The following is a 20,428-nucleotide window of genomic DNA, read 5'->3' as shown; positions in this document are numbered from 1 at the left end:
TCATACTGTGGTACTCTGAGTGAAAAGTGCTTATCTCACGCAGACAGATTTTGGGCGGAGTAAATCCTCTTGCTTCGCCTCTTCATCTTTGGCTATGTAGCCTACATTTTTGCGCATCTGACTGTATTTAAAACAAAACAGTATTGTTTTGAATAGTAAGGGGTGTAGCCAACTTCAATTGAATATTAAAAAAATATTATAATTTTGCATGTGGTTGTTCAAGTGTGAGTAGAACTTCTTTGATATGTGTTCATTCTACTACTACTATAGTCTATAGATTACTTTAAATGACTACAGTATAGATCACCAGGGAGGGGCAGTTAAAGAGCCACATGATGCTCTGGAGCCACATACAGTATGTTCCAGACCCAGTCTTGTATATTAACTTCACAAAATATAGCCTAAATAAGAGTTTTGAGAATGACGCACATGTCACAGTCATTGGAGTCGTCGGTTTATTAATGATGATTAATGATGATTTGAATATACATCTGCCTACATTAGGCCTAGTCTAATGGCACTGTAACACAATATTTATGTTTGGGTGAACAGTCCAATAAACTTTTGTGTTCTTGAACTGCTCTGTCATTTTTAGGCTGTAAATCTGACAGATCGGTCTGTTCTTGAGAACTCAAAAGTTATTGGACTGTTCACCCAAACAGAAATGTTGTGAGTTGTGACAGTGCCATTAGAGTAATTTTACAAAAACAATGTAGGCCTTATGAAGGCAGATATACACTACATGACAAAAAGTATATGGACACCTGCTCGTCGAACATCTCATTCCAAAATCATGGGCATTCATATGGAGTTGGTCCCCCCTTTTCTGCTATAACAGTCTACACTCTTCTGGGAAGGCTTTCCACTAGATGTTGGAACATTGCTGCGGGGACTTGCTTCCATTCAGCCACAAGAGCATTAGTGAGGTCGGGCACTGATGTTGGGCAATTAGGCCTGGCTAGCAGTCGGCGTTCCAATTCATCCCAAAGGTGTTCAATGGGGATGAGGTCAGGGCTCTGTGCAGGCCAGTCAAGTTCTTCCACACCGATCTTGACAAACCATTTCTGTATGAACCTCGCTTTGTGCACGGGGGCATTGTCATGCTGAAACAGGAAATGGCCTTCCCCAAACTGTTACCACAAAGTTGGAAGCACAGAATCATCTGGAATGTCGTTGTATACTGTAGCGTTAAGATTTCCCTTCACTGGAACTAAGGGGCCTAGCCCGAACCATGAAAAACAGCCCCAGACCATTATTCCTCCTCCACCAAACTTTACAGTTGGCACTATGCATTGGGGCAGGTAGCGTTCTCCTGGCATCTGCCAAACTCAGATTCGTCCGTCGGACTGCCAGATGGTGAAGCGTGATTCATCACTCCAGCAAACACGTTTCCACTACTCCAGAATCCAATGGCGGTGAGCTTTACACCAGTCCAGCCAACGCTTGGCATTGCGCATGGTGATCTTAGGCTTGTGTGCAGCTGCTTGGCCATGGAAACCCATTTCATGAAGCTCCCGATGAACAGTTCTTGTGCTGACGTTGCTTCCAGAGGCCGTTTGGAACTCGGTAGTGAGTGTTGCAACCGAGGACAGACGATTTTTACGCACTACATGCTTCAGCACTCGCCGGTCCTGTTCGGTGGGCTTGTGTGGCCTACCACTTCGCGGCTGAGCCATTGTTGCTCCTGGACATTTCCACTTCACAATAACAGCACTTACAGTTGACCAGGGCAGCATGGCATGGCCAAAATGTGACGAGCTGACATGTTGGAAAATGACGGTGCCACGTTGAGAGTCACTGAGCTCTTCAGTAAGGCCATTCTACTGCCAATGTTTGTCTATGGAGATTGCATGGCTGTGTGCTCGATTTTATACACCTGTCAGCAACGGGTGTGGCTGAAATAGCCGAATCCACTCATTTGAAGGGGTGTCCACATACTTTTGTTGAAGTAAATATTGAAATCATCATTATTAGCCTAATCATTATCACCAATAACCCAACGACTCCAATGACTGCGATGTGTGCTTTGGATGATGCTGACAGTGAGATAACACATGCACAACGTCTCAAGAGCTTAATGATGCAATTGGACTTTGGGAGTCTAGTCGCACCCGCACACGCAACTGATGTAGCTACAGCTAAGGAGAACTATGGTTGATTTGGAGAGCAAAGTACCCCATCTTCCCCCGAGGTATAGATTCAGGGACTTACTCCTCGGGGACCAGAATTTACAAGACGATGACAGGTAGGTTGAGTTTGTTTGACACTTTTAGATACAAAAAAATGTTTTAATCATTATCATGCGGTTTAACTTTGTTGTAGCTAGTACTAAATTTAAGGTCGGTGGATTTCTAAAAACATTTTGGCTATCATTTTTCTTTTTCAATACAATAATAACAGATTTTCTGATGTGATTTTCTGTTTTGCAAATTGTAGTTGGCGAGGAAAGAGAATGACTATTTTAATGGTACACCTTAAAATCTAATGGCACCCCTTAAAATTGGTTTAACATTTTTATTAAGGCCTACAGTATCATGGTGCTTGCATAACAAAGGAATGAGACTATGATAGGCCTACACAGTCCAGGGTCAAATAGTAATATTATTTAAGAGTTTGCACCTGTGGAATCCTTGTTTAATACCCAGCCTTGCCCATGTGCAAATGCTTAGTAAATATGTCATTATTAATTTTATTTATAGAAACTATTTATATTTCTCTTTTATTTTAAGGGTGCAAGTCGAATTTTATGCCAATGAAAGTACTTTCAAAGAGAGACTTAAACTGTTCTTCATCAAAAACCAAAGATCAAGTAAGTAATGTTTTTTAACTATGTAGTCACAGTTGAACTACACTATATGCTGTTACTATCCATTTAATACATCTTATTTGTACTTTATTTTAAAGAGATAGTAAAAAATACACCCGTTGCATCTGTAACAAATGGCAAATTGTTGAACCAGTTAGAACCAAGGAGCCCAGAGATTTTCCTGTTCAGGTCACATGGTGAGGAAGTACTGACCTTAGGTATGACATTATTACCTCTCTGTCTTTGTCTCCCAGGCCTGAGAATACAAGTGTTTGACTTCTCCCTAAAGGTCCTGAGCTGTGTCTTATACATGTGTCGCGTATTGACAGCTGACCCATCCAAAGGACATGGCTGGTAAGGATAGTCATTTAATGTCTTGTAGGTGAATGTAGAAACACCACATGGTGATTGGTGGTCCTCTGTAGCTCAGCTGGTAGAGCACGGCGCTTGTAACGCCAAGGTAGTGGGTTCGATCCCCGGGACCACCCATATACGCAAAAAATGTATGCACGCATGACTGTAAGTCGCTTTGGATAAAATCGTCTGCTAAATGGCTTATTATTATTACTGAATTGTCACAAAAATGTTGCATTTTTATGACTACAATTTGACAACAGCCTCTAAAGATGGCCCTCAAGGTACAGTAATTATCAGAGAAGAAACAAGGGATCATCAGTAGAAAATGTGGAAACTATTAGTCATTAACAGTACCAAAACCATGCCATGGAAAATGTCTCACTAACCAGGTTTCCATCCAGCCATTTCATGCGGATGAATTACCTGACGCATGAAAAAAGTCACAACCGGTCTGATGGGAACAGAAAATGCCGGTACACCTTTATAATGCTGACAGACAATTTGTTCATTCGACATGGTGGGATCTTTTTGTGTCGGTATAATTAGTTATGCGAGAAATGGCGGTGGAAACGCCTTTATGTCCAAATATTGAGATAATAACCATCATATGGAAGTAAACGTGGAGTCACGCAATGACATGTAGTGTGGTCCTCATCCTCATGTGCTGTTGGGGGTACTGGAGGACCGGAGTTGGGAAACACTGTTGTAGCTCTATCAAGGACAGCATAGCCATGTTAGAGATGTAGATATAATGACGAGATGCTTGTGTCTCCACCCTAAAAATTAGATTTGTTGGAATGGTGGCCTGAGGAAGGCCCGCAGCATCATCAAGGACCCCCACACACCCCAGCCATGAGCTGTTCACTCCCTTACTGTCGGGCAGACGGTATCGGAGCATGAGGTCTGATACCAACAGGCTCAGACAGTTTCTATCTACAAGCCATCAGACTGCTGAACACCTGAACTAGACTGTCCACCTGCTCTGATTCGTTGCATTTTAGCACACATGCACTCACTCACTCGCGCACACATCTACACACACACACACACACACACACACACACACATGCACATCCACACACACACAAACACACACACACACACACACAATCACAACTGCTGCTACCAGACTTGTATTATGATTGCTATAACTGCACAATTTAAACACTTATCCCCCAATCCCACTTTCCCACAAAAAATTGGACTATAAATTGTTCCTTCCTGTATTATGCTTATGCTATGTGAGAAGGAACCTGCAATTAATCATTTCATTGGACGGTGTGTACCATGTGTATCCCGTACATACAACTAATAAAACTTGAAACTTTAACTATTTTTTTATTTTATTTGATGAGGGATATTCACTTCAACTGCCTGTATTCAATGACGAGTGAGATGCTGTGCTCGTCATTGCATAGACCGTCTCGAATTTCAACAACTCCGATATAAAGTGTTTTTTTCTAAAAGTTGCCGGGATGTCACGTCCATCCCACTTATATCAGTACACTCGTAACAACCTAAGCATTAAGAAACTTCTATTAGATCAAATAAGCCTCACATATCAAAATAGAAATACATTTTTAACTTGACAAAATTCGACACTCGTTGTCCCCCATGCAAAAACTCCTCACTTGCTTAATAATTAATGATCTGCTTAACGTGGAAAGATTTTAGGATTTTGAGTAAACCCTGTTGCTTCGCCTCTTCCTCTCTGGCCATGTCTGTGTGGGTGGACTGTATAATGCTGGTGGACAGAAAGCATTGTAACCTGCATCTGTTGAGTCGCTATTTGATCTGCGCTCTTACATTTTCATCAGTGTAGCTTCAATTGGGTTACTTATGTAAGCTTTGTAAATGTAAATGCTTTTACAATACATTAATCTAATCTGGAAACATAAGCAAATAAGAGTTGGGTGACATTGTACTCAGTTTTGATAAAAGGATGAGGTAGGTACAGTCAGTTTCCTTGCCGTTGTCCTTGTTTTGAAATATGACTGTAGAACTAACTGGTGCCCCCGCACATTGCCTCTGTACCGATACCCCCTGTATATAGCCTCCCTACTGTTATTTTATTTGACTGCTGCTCTTTACTTTACTTATCAATTTTTTACTTAACTTAAAACTGCATTGTTGGTTAAGGGCTTGTAAGTAACCATTTCACTGTAAGGTGAATACCTGTTGTATTCGGCGCATGTGGCAAATAACATTTCATTTAATTTCATTACATTTTCTTCAATATTATTGTGCATTTTGTTAAATAGTTGGACATATTTTTTCTCTCTACAGCTGGGGATGCCCCAATCAAACATACATATTTTTAAAGATTGACTGGTGAGTATTTACTCTATCTACTCTTATTTAATCGAGTGTTAAATTAAAGAGAAGCATATCCTGACATGGACCTAATAATATTAATATTACCTGGCAACAATGCATCAAGACACCCTCACTTAGAGAGGAAACATACCAGAACAACGTGCTTCTGACCAGAATATTGGCCGCCATTTTCCAGTTATTTCCCAACAATTCTACATGTTGTATTGGCACAAACAGCCACCTGAACCCAGCAGGTGGATGCTATAACACACCACGATGACTCCAAGCAATAGGACAGCCATCCACTGCTTTTAGCTGTTCGCCTTTTCTAAAGCCTGTTTGTGGTTTCATGGCTCAACCCTACACCAGTGCCCCTAAATTCACCCTCATAGTAGGGTGCAATACTGAACAGAAACATTATCCTACTTTGTCAAGGGGTTTTCCCAAACTTGGTTTTAGATTATGTATTGTTTTCAGGGACTCTTTAATCCAACATCAAGCACAACCAATTAGTTATTTTCTACACACCACTGATCACTAGTCATTCTCTGGACATGATTCAAATATCTCTCTACATCTCAATCTCCAGTTGTGAACTAACACACAGCTTTTTTTCCCACCAGGTCTCCCATAATATGGGTTGAACGAAGTCTTCCCATATGGGCGTTACAGGTGAAATTTCTGCCAACAAATTTCCTTCATAATTTATTAACTTGTAGTTGTGTTTGCTAACTACTGTATACATGGGCACTATGCAATTACTGCTGTTTGTCGTTTCTATTCTCAGTTAACCTGCTTCCCAATGATGTGAAACCGTTTTTTTTATAAGACTTGATGAAAACAAAGAGTCTATCCATACTTCTATTTCTTCAACAGGTGTCTGTGGCAGTTATCTGTCTTTTTGAAACTATTCTATTGACTTACCTGAGTTACAAGGTAAGTACCAACCCACTCCATAGGATGTCACTCAATCTAAGGAAACATTCATAGTAATGTCTATTCTACAGTCATATCAATATCACTACTCAATACACAACATCAATCTGTATATCTATATATAAAGTCAATAGATTGTGAAACAGGAAAAGCACTCTACTTTGTCCTCAGGGCAACATTTGGGAGCAGATCATTCGGTTGACGTTCATCCTGGAGATGGTGAACACAGTGCCTTTCCTGCTCACCGTAAGAGTTAACACACTCTAATAGGGCCTAGGATCAGTTTTGCCTGTTAAATAATAATTAAGGGGGGGGGGACCTGATCCTAGATCAGCACTCCCGCTCCGAGACGTGAATATGGGCCCTGGACTCTAGCGAAACACAATGCTATGGCAGGGCTATTATGGCTATTATTGTCTCATCCAATAGTCACAGCTAATGAAAACACTCTACATGAACATGGCTGAATTCTAAATTGTATGTGGCTTTTACTGGGATTTTAAAGATGTTTTAAGTCACATCATATACTGTACGTACCTACAAACTCCTAGTAGTATGTTTTGTCCCCGAGAGTACCATAACCAGAGGCACCCCAGCTAACACAGCTACGTTGCTGAAACATTGTGACAGCCTATCTTTTTGTAACTGGCAACATTGTCAGGAATGTTTTGGGCTTCTGTAGACGGGATGGCCTATAACGATCTCTGTGCTGTTTCAGACCATGTGGCTCCCTCTACGGAACCTCTTCATCCCTGTGTTCCTGAACTGCTGGTTGGCCAAGCATGCCTTGGAGAACATGATTGTGAGTGTTAATCTGCCTCAACTCAGATACGGCTGAATCAGCTTGTTGCGGTAGTGCTGCCACCTCTGGACCACACATTACACCTGGAGGCAGCGGATTGATCCCCGGTCCCGCCACTGCTCTATCCCTCTGTTCTGTCTCCCCATCTCAACTACTTGTACCTACCTTATTTATCAATTAAATAGATTAAAAAAGTCCTTTACAAAAATAGATAGAGGTGGAAAGGTTACCAACCACCCATGACCTTTTCCCCCTAGAATGACCTGCATCAGCGAATACAGCGAACACAGTCTGCCATCTCCAACCAGGTGCTCATTCTCATCTCCACCCTCTTCTGCCTCATATTCACTTGGTGAGTGTGTGCGTGTGCTTGCATGTGTGTGCACTTGTAAATTGCAGTCTGCATCCCAAACATGGGCACTTCGAAAACCAATGTAAATTAAGCAAACAATTAGTTTCAGAAACGACGATAAACAACAGCAAAAAATATGTCCCGTGTAGCTCAGTTGGTAGAGAATGGCACTTGCAACGCTAGGGTTGTGGGTTCGATTCCCACGGGGGGGCAGTATGAAAAAAAAAATGTATGCATTCACTAACTGTAAGTCACTCTGGATAAGAGCGTCTGCTAAATGACTAAAAATTTACAAATGTAAAAAAAAAAATGTTAGCACTTAGCAATTTGGCATGTTCTCTCAGGCTAACTCAATAAGTGGATGGAGGAGGCAAAGCACCCTGCTTTGGACCACCTCTCCCACATCCAATAGGGTCTTACAGGATCAGCCCAGATTGAATTGCTGGTCATTATCTGTGGTTTTCCACCTCAGAGCTTCAAGCACTTACAGTCACTTGCAACTAATGCATCATGTCTGACATCATATTTCTGGGTTACCAAGTGTACAGCTCTGGGACCTATTTTCTCCAGTGCACTCTGTGTGTAAATGGCATTACAATGTAAATTACCTCGGAATAATTCCCTCAATATCTGGCTTCCTGTTGACTGCCACAAGACCATTAATGTAATGTGTGCGATGCCACAAAAGCAAGGTAGTGGCAGCAATTACTACTAGATCCTGAAAAAATGACTTTTTTAATGAAAGTTGAAGGCACATATTCCAAAGAACGAACCCTGCACTCAACAGACAGTATTTCACTGCGTTTATTCACATTGCCTAGAATATGAAATATCCCACTGGGCACAGATGTCAATTCATCGTCTATTCCACGTTGGTTCAACGTAATTTTGTTGAAATCAGGTGGAAAAATCATTGATTGAACTACAGTACCAGTCAGAAGTTTGGACACACCTACTCATTCAAGGGTTTTTCTTTATTTGTACTATTTTTTACATTGTAGAATAATAGTGAATACATCAAAACTATGAAATAACATATATGGAATCATGTAGTATCCATAAAAGTTTTAAACAAATAAACATATATTTTATATTTGAGATTGTTCAAATAGCCACCCTTTGCCTTGATGACAGCTTTGCATACTATTGGAATTCTCTCAACCAGCTTCATGAGGTAGTCACCTGGAATGCATTTCAATTAACAGGTGTGCCTTGTTAAAAGTTAATTTGTGGAATTTCTTTCCTTAATGCGTTTGAGCCAATCAGTTGTGTTGTGACAAGGTAGCAGTGGTATACAGAAGATAGCCCTATTTGGTGAAAGACCAAGTCCATATTATGGCAAGAACAGCTCAAATAAGCAAAGAGAAACGACAGTCCATCATTACTTCAAGACATGAAGGTCATTCAATACTGAACATTTCAATAACTTTTAAAGTTTCTTCAAGTGCAGTCGCAAAATCCATCAAGCACTATGATGAAACTGGCTCTCATGAGGACCGCCACAGGAAAGGAAGACCCAGAGTTACTTCTGCTGCAGAGGATAAGTTCATTAGAGTTACCAGCCTCAGAAATTGCAGCCCAAATAAATGCTTCACAGAGTTCAAGTAACAGACACATCTCAACATCAACTGTTCAGAGGAGACTGTGTGGATCAGGCCTTCATGGTCGTATTGCTGCAAAGAAACCACTACTAAAGGACACCAATAAGAAGAAGAGACTTGCTTGGGCCAAGAAACACTAGTAATGGACATTAGACCGGTGGAAATGTGTCCTTTGGTCTGGAGTTCAAATGTGAGATTATTTGTTCCAACCGCCGTGTCTTTGTGAGACGCAGTGTGGGTGAACGGATGATCTCTGCATGTGTATTTCCCACCGTAAAGCATGGAGGAGGAGGTGTTATGGTGTGTGGGTGCTTTGCTGGTGACATTGTCTCTGATTTATTTAGAATTCAAGGCACACTTAACCAGCATGGCTACCACAGCATTCTGCAGTGATACGCCATCCCATCTGGTTTGGGCTTAGTGGGACTATCATTTGTTTTTCAACAGGACAATGTCCCAACACACCCCCAGGCTGTGTAAGGGCTATTTAACCAAGGAGAGTGATGGAGTGCTGCATCAGATGACCTGGCCTCCACAATACCCCGACCTCAACCCAACTGAGATGGTTTGGGATGAGTCGGACGGCAGGGTGTAGGAAAAGCAGCCAACAAGTGCTCAGCATATGTGGGAACTCCTTCAAGACTCTTAAAAGCATTCCAGGTGAAGCTGATTGAGAGAATGCCAAGATTTTGCAAAGCTGTCATCAAGGCAAAGGGGGGCTATTTGAAGAATTTGTTTAACACTTTTTTGGTTACTACATAATTCCATATGTGTTATTTCATAGTTTTTATGTCTTCACTATTATTCTACAAAGTAGAAAATAGTACAAATAAAGAAAAACCCTTGAATGAGTAGGTGTGTCCAAACCTTTGACTGGTAGTGCATGTAAATGTGATATTTCTGTTTTTTTTTTGTAATATATTTGCAAACATTTCTAAAAACCAGTTTTTGCTTTGTCATTATGGGGTATTGTGTGTAGATTAATGATAGGGAAAAACAATTTAATAAATTATAGAATAAGGCTGTAACGTAACAAAATGTGGAAAAAGTCAAGGGGTCTGAATACTTTCCGAATGATCAATGGAAACAGGATTCACCTGAGCTCAATTTCGAGTCTCATAGCAAAGGTTCTGAAAAGTTATGTAAATAAGGTATTTTTAAATATATTTTTCATACATTTGCAAACATTTCAAAAAACGTGTTTTCACTTTGTCGTTATGGAGTATTGTTTGTAGATTGCTGAGGATTTTTATTTATTTAATACATTTTAGAATAAGGCTGTATTGTAACAAAATGTGGAAAAAGTCAAGTGGTCTGAATACTTTCCGAAGGCACTGTAATTTAATTTGTGATGGTGAGTAAAATAAATCATTTTGATTTCACCTAATTTTAACATTCTGTCATAAAGAGCACATGTTCAACTTATTACAAAACTAGTTTTCCCATCTCAAGAGATTAAAAAAAACTATAGTAAGTGCCTATCTTGAGCTTAATTAAATAATGAAAAATATATCTGTTTGTCTTTTTATAAATTTAAACAAAAACTGTACATCATTTAATGCTCCACAATATGTCAAAGTGTAGGTATAGGTCTTGTGCTTCCAATGAGTGGTATTATATGTCTATAACGTGGATGGTTAGTGGTGTTATGGTGCGTTCGTAACCAAGTTGGAAGTAGGAATTTAACACATCTGCAAAAACTCCACTTGAACGGCCTTCCAAATGGTAATTACTAGTTAAATCATCCATGTGACAAGGGCAATGGAAGCTGGCTGTGTGCAGCAGAGAGGGGCACTTGAAAGCAAGATTTTATTTAAGTGGCAGTCTTTCTCCAATGTATCTACAATTACATAATCCACAGATTGTTTTGTACATTAGGAGAGGAGTTGGAGCTTAAATGCCCTAAAAAGGCATAGTGCCTCAAAATACAAAGAAGCACTTGCTTTATGTTTTTTGTGTATTCTATGTTAAATGTTTGCTCAAGAAGCTTGGAAGAATGTGAACGCAATACTTATGTTCTTATCATCTTCTCTCACAATAAAAGCTGTTACTGTTCTTGTGCTGTGGCATACATTGCTTCTGATTGAGACAAACCAACTAGTGACCTTCACCAAAACGTGATATCTTTCTTTCTGTCCTGCTCAAGACCTGGCTGTTCTGTTCGGTCATTTCCCCCTGCCGACCCCTCAGTTTGGGAACTACTGCCTTACATGGTGAAAAATACACATTGATTTCATTGTATATCCCCCAGAGTCAAATCTGGTGTTTTTAGACAGGATTCAAGCTACAGTGTATTAGACCAAACTCAAGACAGGAACAATTATTTCAGCAAGCGACCTAAGTCACACATTCAGTCATTTATAATATATACATAAATGCCTTTTATAATATGACACTGTACTTACTATAAAGTCAGACAACTTTGGTCATTCATAACACATACAGTACCAGTCAAAAGTTTGGACACACCTACTCATTCAAGGGTTTTTCTTTATTTTTACTATTTTCTACATTGTAGAATAATAGTGAAGACATCAAAACTATGAAAGAACACATATGGAATCATGTAGTAACCAAAATATATTTTATATTCTTCAAAGTAGCCACCCTTTGCCTTGATGACAGCTTTGCACACTCTTGGCATTCTCTCAACCAGCTTCACCTGGAATACTTTTCCAGCAGTCTTGAAGGAGTTCCCACATATGCTGAGCACTTGTTGGCTGCTTTTCCTTCACTATGCGGTCCAACTCATCCCAAACCATCTCAATTGGGTTGAGATAGGGTGACTGTAGAGGCCAGGTCATCTGATGCAGCACTCCATCACTCTCCTTCTTGGTCAAGGGGGTGGGGCTAACCGGATGTTTGTCCCGGACTCTGCCCATTCCTCGGTTCTGGAATGGGCTCATTCCTCTCGACTGGCCTGCCATCCTGGCTCCCATCGGACCCTGGCCTTTGTACGACAACATTTTTGGATGACCCACCTTGGTTCCTGACGTCTCCGCGTTCGTCGCAGCCTGCACCGTGTGTGCCCAGAATAAGACTCCTCGGCAAGCTCTGGCAGGCCTCCTTCAACCACTTTCCATCCCTCACTGTCCCTGGTGACATATATCCCTGGACTTCGTCACTGGTCTCTCCCCGTCTGATGGCAACACGGTTATCCTTACCATGGTGGCCTGGTTTTCCAAAGCTGCCCACCTCATCCCTCTCCCCAAGCTACCCTCAGCCAAGGAGACGGCCCAGCTCATGGTGCAGCACGTCTTCCGGATCCATGGACTTCCGGTGGACATGGTCTCCGACCGGGGTCCTCAGGTCTCGTACCAGTTCTGGAAGGCGTTCTGCATGCTCATTGGGTCGTCGGCCAGCCTGTCCTCCGGGTTCCACCCCCAGTCTATCGGCCAGTTGAAGCAAACCAATCAGGACCTGGAGACGACTCTTTGCTGCCTGGTCTCTGCCAATACCACCACCTGGAGCCAGCAGCTCTTGTGGGTAGAGTACGCCCGCAACACCCTCCCTTGCTCAGCCACTGGTCTCTCACCTTTTGAGTATCCCTGGGATATCAGCCCCCGCTCTTCCCGGAGCAAGAGGAAGAGGTCAGCATACCCTCAGCCCAGATGTTCGTCCGCTGCTGTCGCCGTACCTGGAAGAGAGCCCAGTCGGCTCTTCTCAAGACCACCTCCAGGTATTGATGACAGGTGGACTGCCACCGGACCCCGGCTCCCCGTTATTGTCTCGGGCAGAGGGTATGGCTGTCCACTCTGGATCTGCCCCTCCGGGTAGAATCCCGCAAACTGTCCCCCTGTTTTATCGGCCCTTTCCCCATCTCCAAGATCCTTAGCCCCTCTGCTGTTCATTTTCTGTTGCCCCGTGCCCTCCGTATGCATCCCACTTTTCATGTGTCTAGGATTAAACCTATGTCTCACAGCCCTTTGTCTCCTGTTTCCTGTGTTCTCTGGTTGTCGGTTGTCAGTTAGTCTTGTCTTGTCTTGTCAGGTCTTACCAGCGTTCTTTCCTGTCTTCCTGTGTCTCAAGTTCTGTTACCTAGTTTTTCCTGGTTCTGACCATTCTGCCTGCCCTGACCCCGAGCCTGCCTGCCGTCCTGTACCTGCCTGAATCTGACCTGATCCCGAACCTCTGCTTGCCCTCGACCTGCCCTTTGCCTGCCCCGTGTTTATAATAAATCATCTGAGAACTGTACTATCCACCTCCCGTGTCTGCATCTGGGTCATATCCTGATACGTGATAGTGTGTGCCTTTCCAAATCATGTCATATCAATTGAATTTACCACAGGTGGACTCCAATCTAGTTAAAGAAACCTCTCAAGGATGATCAATTGAAACAGGATGCACCTGAGCTCAATTTCGAGTCTCATAGCAAAGGGTCTGAATACTTATGTCTGAGGGACAGACGTAAATGAATCACTAATCACATGAAACAGATTTTTTTTAAATATTTGCAAATTTAAAATAAAAACGGAATATCACATTTACATAAGTATTCAGACCCTTTACTCATTACTTTGTTGAAGCACCTTTGGCAGCGATTATAGCCTCGAGTCTTCTTGGGTATGACACTACAAGCTTGGCACATCTGTATTTGGGGAGTTTATCCCATTCTTCTCTGAAGATCCTCTCAAGCTCTGTCAGGTTGGATGGGGAGCATCACTACACAGCTATTTTCAGATCTCACCAGAGATGTTCGATCGGGTTCAAGTCCGGGCTCTGGCTGGGTCACTCAAGAACATTCAGAGACTTGTCTCAAGGCCACTCCTGCATTGTCTTGGCTGTGTGCTTAGGGTCGTTGTCCTGTTGGAAGGTGAACCTTCACCCCAGTCTGAGGTCCTGAGTGCTCTTTTCGAGCAGGTTTTCATCAAGGATCTCTCTGTACTTTGCTCCGTTCATCTTTCCCTCGATCCTGACTAGTCTCCCAGTCGCTGCTGCTGAAAAACATCCCGACAGCATGATACAGCCACCACCATGCTTCACCGTAGGGATGGTTCCAGGTTTCCTCCAGACTTGACGCTTGGCATTCAGGCCAAAGAATTCAATTCTGGTTTCATCAGACCAGAGAATCTTGTTTCTCATGGTCTGAGAGTCCTTTAGGTGCCTTTTGGCAAACTCCAAGCGGGCTGTCATGTGCCTTTTACTGAGGAGTGGCTTCCGTCTGGCCACTCTACCATAAAGGCCTGATTGGTGGAGTGCTGCAGAGATGGTTGTCCTTCTGGAAGGTTCTCCCATCTCCACAGAGGAACTTTGGAGCTCTGTCAGAGTGACCATTGGGTTCTTGGTCACCTCCCTGACCAAGGCCCTTCTCCCCCGATTGCTCAGTTTGGCCGGGCGGCCAGCTCTAGGAAGAGTCTTGGTGGTTCCAAACTTCTTCCATTTAAGAATGATGGAGGCCACTGTGTTCTTGGGGACATTCAGTGCTGCAGAAATGTTTTGGTACCCTTGCCCAGATCTGTGCCTCAACGCAATCCTGTCTCTGTGCTCTACGGACAATTCCTTCGACCTCATGGCTTGGTTTTTGCTCTGACATGCACTGTCAACTGTGGGACTGTGGCACAGGTGTGTGTCTATCCAAATCATGTCCAATCAATTGAATTTACCACAGGTGGACATCTCATGGATGGTCAATGGAAACAGGATGCACCTGAGCTCAATTTCGAGTCTCATAGCAAAGGGTCTGAATACTTATGTAAATAAGGTATTTCTGTTTTTTTATTTGTAATACATTTGCAAAAATGTCTAAAAACCTGTTTTCACTTTGTCATTATGGAGTATTGTGTGTAGATTGATGAGATTTTTTTTTTTTTATCCATAAAAAAATAAGTCTCTAATGTAACAAAATGTGGAAAAAGTCAAGGGGTCTGAATACTTTCCGAATGCACTGTATATATACATTTGAAATACATTCCGTAATATATGTTGGAATGTATTTCAAATCTATTAAATATTTTTGGGGGGAATACATTACTTGGCCAATTTTAAATCTTTCACATGTAGCATAATTTTTTTTAATATACAGATATTTTTGTAATATATTTTTTTCCATGTGAGATGCTAGTATTTGTACAGTATATGTACATGTAAACAAAAGAGACGCTGGTTATCAATGGCTGATAGTGAAAGCAATACTAACAGCTCTTCTGAGTTTCCTGTGGTGGCGCAGTGGTCTAAGGCACTGCATCGCAGTGCTAACTGTGCCACTAGAGATCCTGGTTTGAATCCAGGCTCTGTCGCAGCCGGCCGCGACCGGGAGACTCATGGGCGGCGCACAATTGGCCCAGCGTCGTCCAGGGTAGGGGAGGGAATGGCCGGCAGGGATGTAGCTCAGTTGATAGAGCATGGCGTTTGCAACGCCAGGGTTGTGGGTTCAATTCCCACGGGGGGCCAGTATAAAAAAATATGTATTCACTAACTGTAAGTCGCTCTGGATAAGAGCGTCTGCTAAATGACTAAAATGTAAAATGACTGTCTCATCTGAGCTGATTGCCTTGGGGTAATGACCGCTGAGTGATCTCAGTTCTGCCATTTGCTGCCCTGCCCATAATGTGTGTGTGTGTGTGTGTTTGTGTGTGTGTCACAGAAGGTTTACGGAGGGACATTTCAAAATGTTGAATTTTGGCATTTTAGTAAGTCTTTATTCATATTGATAATCAGATGTATTGAATTTTCCATGTGGTCCAGGCTTTTAAAATTCAATATTGGTCCATAATTTCTACTTAACATATCAAAGGGATGCAAAAGAAAGTCATTTCGTGGAACGACCCAGTACACGTTAAGTTCTGCTCGTTGGACGTTGGTTCCAATGCTCTCGTCAAGTATGTTTGTTTATTTGTCACATGAAAGACTGTACTATATTTTGAAATACATAAAATTCATTTTCCGATGCATTTTACATATATTGTGATATACATTTGAAATACATGTATATATACGTTTTAAATAAATTCCGTAATATATGTTGGAATGTATTTAAAATCTATTAAATATATATATATTGAATACATTATTTGGCCAATTTTAAATCTTTCACATGTATCATAAAAAAATTGATCTAAAAATATATTTTAGATTTATGTTTTTCCATATGGGATGCTATTATTTGTAAAGTAGATGTACTTGTACACAAAAGAGACGCTGGTTATCAATGGCTGATAGTGAAAGCAATACTAACAGCTCTTCTGAGTTTCCTGTGGGCTGACTGTCTCATCTGAGCTGATTGCCTTGGGTTAATGGCCGCTAAGTGATCTCAGTTCTGCCATTTGCTGCCCTGCCCATAATGTACGTGTGTGTGTGTGTGTGTGCGTAGTTTTTTCTCTGTCCCTTTATGGTCATAAAGTGATACTCATGGTGAAGGCTGATGATGGTCACACACCCTTGTCTGGTAGTCCATCAGTTATCATTTCTCAAAACAACATATATGTTATAGATGATTTAGATGTGCTGTGTAGGATGTAAAACAAAAACAAAACAGATATTAAATTAAATTAAATCACTTTGAGACACACTTATGTCTTTGTAGACAGAATATTCCTCTTAAGGTCCTAGCTGGTAAATGCAGGTTTACTGGAATGACGACATTACTCCATGTAATCATTCCCCTACAAAATCCAATAAGTCCACAGAATAGAGCACACTCATTCAGTGGCCAAGTTTTACAAATCTATTTACTGGACCAGTGCGATCACAGGTTAAGCTACTTCCAATGTCAATACATGACTGACCACAACATTCAACAAAAAAAACAGATAGGATGCATGCTATGTATTCATTCAAGAATTGCAAAAATACATTTCCACAATATGCAGAGCATTTCTGTTAATAAATACATCCACAGATATATTTGACGACATACAGTATATCGATCATCATTAACAATAGTGTATGTTACAAAGAGATTTGAGGATATATGTCTGGCTATGGGAAGTTCAGTTGGCTTGTAGGTTTATGTTTCTTCTCGACTAAAACCTTATGGGCCGGTTTCCCAGAGACAGATTAAGTTTAGTCCTGATCCAAAAAGCTCAATAAGAATTTCCACTGAAAGTGCTTTTTAGTCAAGGAGTAAATGTAATCTCTGTCCAGAAAACTGGCCCTATGTGTAGTACCAATAGTTTTTCTTGACCATCTGCCTTAGTTAAAAGACCCAGTGTTTTTCCTGGTTGGGTCATGTGGTCTGGAAAATCTCTTGGCCCTACTTCCTGTTTCAGTGTAGACACCAAGGGCCGATTTCCCGAACACAGATTAAGTCTAGTACTGGACTAAAACACAAACTCAATGGAGAACCTAAAATGAAAATCCTGATAAATCAAAGACTTGGCTTAATCTGTGTCTGGTAAACTGTCCCCAAATGATGCAATGACACCACTCCCTTCACAACCCCTGTGTTACTGCTTTCCTGTATCCCTGGTAGTATCTGTGGCATCCAGCACCTGGAGCGGGCGGGCAAGAATCTGACGTTGTTCGACTCCTGGTACTTCTGTGTTGTCACGTTCTCCACGGTGGGCTACGGCGACGTCACACCCAACGTGTGGCCCTCCAAGCTGCTGGTGATCATCATGATCTCAGTGGCCCTTGTGGTGCTGCCCATTCAGGTGAGAAAGTCGGCCAAGAACACACACATACAGTGCACCGCACATACAGACAGACAGACAGACAGACAGACAGACAGACAGACAGACAGACAGACAGACAGACAGACAGACAGACAGACAGACAGACAGACAGACAGACAGACAAACAGAGACACAATAAGACACACAGACAAAATTACCACACTCCCATCTATTTGCTAAAGGGAAATCAACTGGACTAATGTTCGGACATCTAGGAAATGCCAAATCGATAGAACACATGCGAGTAGGGAGTCAGCTGAACTAGAAAGGGCATAATCATGTTCGAGGCATTGTAGATGCATTGGTAGGCCAAAAGTATCCATACTGCTGCTGTTCGGCCATTCTGCTGCTCTGGCCTTTTTTATGGACACAATTTCAATGTTCTGTTGAAGCATCTTTTTTCTACTACTAGTCCTGGAGATCCACAGGGTATGCAGGCTTTTGTCCCAGCTAGCTGTACTAACACACCTAACTTGATGATTAGTTGATGATATGAATCAGGTGTGTTAGTACTGGGCTGGAGAAAACAATGCACACTGTAGCTCTATAGAACCAGGATGGAAGAACAGAGTGATAAAATATAAATGCTTTACTCTATATTACAACATGTGTTGGATTGGGTGAACTGTATGCATTTAGCCATGTATTTAGCCGATTTGAATGATTTGAGAATGTGTTTTGCGCAACATGAGCAGTATTAGTAAGGTGTGCCTGTGCTGGGTGCTATTGGTCAGTTTGAACAGCTAGCCTACCTGTGGATGGAGAGACAGAAGTCGGGGGGGAACTACAGCCGCCATCGGGCCCAGACGGAGAAACATGTGGTGCTGTGTGTCAGCTCCCTCAAGATAGACCTCCTGATGGACTTCCTCAATGAGTTCTACGCCCACCCCAGGCTGCAGGTGTGTGTGTGTGTGTGTGTGTGTGTGTGTGTGTGTTTGTACGTGCGTGCGTGTGTGTAGGTGAATTAGTTGGTGTGTGTGTGTCACGATCGTCATACAGAGTGGACCAAGGCGCAGCGTGATATGCGTACATACTTTATAATTAGTACTTTGCACACAACACAAAACAACAAAACGATACGTGAAGTCCTTGGTTTACAGACACAAACCATACACGGAACAAGATCCCACAAACACTGTGGCAAAACAGTCTACCTAAGTATGGTTCCCAATCAGAGACAACAAGCAACAGCTGATTCACGTTGCCTCTGATTGAGAACCACACCGGCCAACATAGAAACAAATGAACTAGATAAACAACCTAGCACACAAAACACATAGAAACAACCCACCCTGGCTCAACATAACAGAGTCCCAGAGCCAGGGCGTGACAGTGTGTGCGTGCGTGTATACTTGAGTCTTGTTCATTCAGGCACGCGTCAGGAAAGGTTTTAAAACACTTTGCAACAGAAATGTGCATTTCTTTTTGGACAAGTCCAGGTAGTCCCTCCCTGTTTCAGTCCGTTTTCGTCCATTTGGTGCCTAATGAACACGACCCAGGCTGTTCCTCTGTGTTCCTCCCCATCCAGGACTACTACGTCATCATCCTGTGTCCGACAGAGATGGACCCCCAGGTTCGCCGGGTCCTCCAGATCCCCCTATGGTCCCAGCGTGTCATCTACCTCCAGGGGTCAGCCCTCAAAGACCAGGACCTCATACGGGCCAAGTGAGTTACCAACACTAAGGGCTGCGTCTCAATCCGCTTAAATAGTTTCCTCTCTTTGGGTCTTTAGTCTCCTTTCCTTCAACTGCACTGATGTGGAAGAGCTGGACTGGTAAAAAACAATAGTGGATAGGCAATGGGTATCCACCATATTGCTTGCCTTTCACCTCTCTTATGTTTTAAGATGAGTGTGGGTTGGTATACAGTTGAAGAGGAGATGAGAGGAAGCCACTGTAGAGTATTGAGATGTAACCACTTAGTATTGAATGGGTGTCCTTCTTTTCCAGACTGGATAATGCAGAGGCTTGTTTCATCCTAAGCAGTCGCTGTGAGGTGGACCGCACCGCCGCAGTACGTACATTTGCTACTATTACCACTACAACAAGTGTTAAATCAGGAGCAGACTGGGACTAAGAGACCAGCCCACTGGCCTAAGGAGTGACCAGCCCACCAGGCTTTTGTGTTAGATTAGGTCAATACATACCTGAATGGGCACTAGCAAACCATATGCTAAAGGTTACTACTAGTTAGCATAGTTATAATAATTGTTTTATATATTTTTTCTTGCAATAGCCCTCTGTGACTTTAAATAATATTTATCTCAAAACTGTGATTCCTAAAAGATGTGTCCAGAGATTTGGTGAACTCTGTCAAATTTGTCTAAAATCATAAATTAATCCGGAATGAGCAAGGTCAGCTATACCATAAGGACCCCTTATTCATGTCCTCATTACATTTAGTGCAACAAGACCACTTATGGTCTGTAAAGTTCTCTACTTTTGATAGATTTAAACAAAGAATATTGGAATCGCCATCGTATTAACCATAAACTGTCAACTCCATCTGCCTGATAGATTAAGATAGAATAGGAATTTTGGTTCAAATATGTTACCTTTAATTAGGTTTTTAGAGTCAATAAGTCATATATCACTTGAATGAAGAAGAAAAATGACATTTTTGTCAACTCTGTAAAACATCAACTCT

General features: G+C 42.0%; 1 protein-coding gene across 3 annotated transcripts in view; it reads left to right on the top strand.

The window, feature by feature from the left end:
- Positions 1-2,150: 2,150 nt before the first annotated feature.
- LOC121534575 (potassium channel subfamily T member 2-like) overlaps positions 2,151-20,428 on the top strand; it is a 68,832-nt gene continuing 50,554 nt past the window's right edge. For all 3 annotated transcript variants that reach the window (XM_041841152.1, XM_041841151.1, XM_041841150.1), the window contains exons 1-12: positions 2,151-2,245; positions 2,730-2,809; positions 3,061-3,160; positions 6,103-6,151; positions 6,356-6,415; positions 6,587-6,661; positions 7,134-7,217; positions 7,475-7,569; positions 17,581-17,761; positions 18,517-18,681; positions 19,311-19,447; positions 19,732-19,795. In XM_041841152.1, the coding sequence (XP_041697086.1) occupies positions 2,151-2,245; positions 2,730-2,809; positions 3,061-3,160; positions 6,103-6,151; positions 6,356-6,415; positions 6,587-6,661; positions 7,134-7,217; positions 7,475-7,569; positions 17,581-17,761; positions 18,517-18,681; positions 19,311-19,447; positions 19,732-19,795 (1,185 nt within the window). The remainder of the gene's footprint in view (positions 2,246-2,729; positions 2,810-3,060; positions 3,161-6,102; positions 6,152-6,355; positions 6,416-6,586; positions 6,662-7,133; positions 7,218-7,474; positions 7,570-17,580; positions 17,762-18,516; positions 18,682-19,310; positions 19,448-19,731; positions 19,796-20,428) is intronic.

Source organism: Coregonus clupeaformis, chromosome 21, assembly GCF_020615455.1.
Source record: "Coregonus clupeaformis isolate EN_2021a chromosome 21, ASM2061545v1, whole genome shotgun sequence".
Classification (NCBI taxonomy): Eukaryota; Metazoa; Chordata; class Actinopteri; order Salmoniformes; family Salmonidae; genus Coregonus; species Coregonus clupeaformis.
Note: the sequence above shows the minus strand (reverse complement) of the source record. Positions and strands in the feature narration are given on the sequence as shown.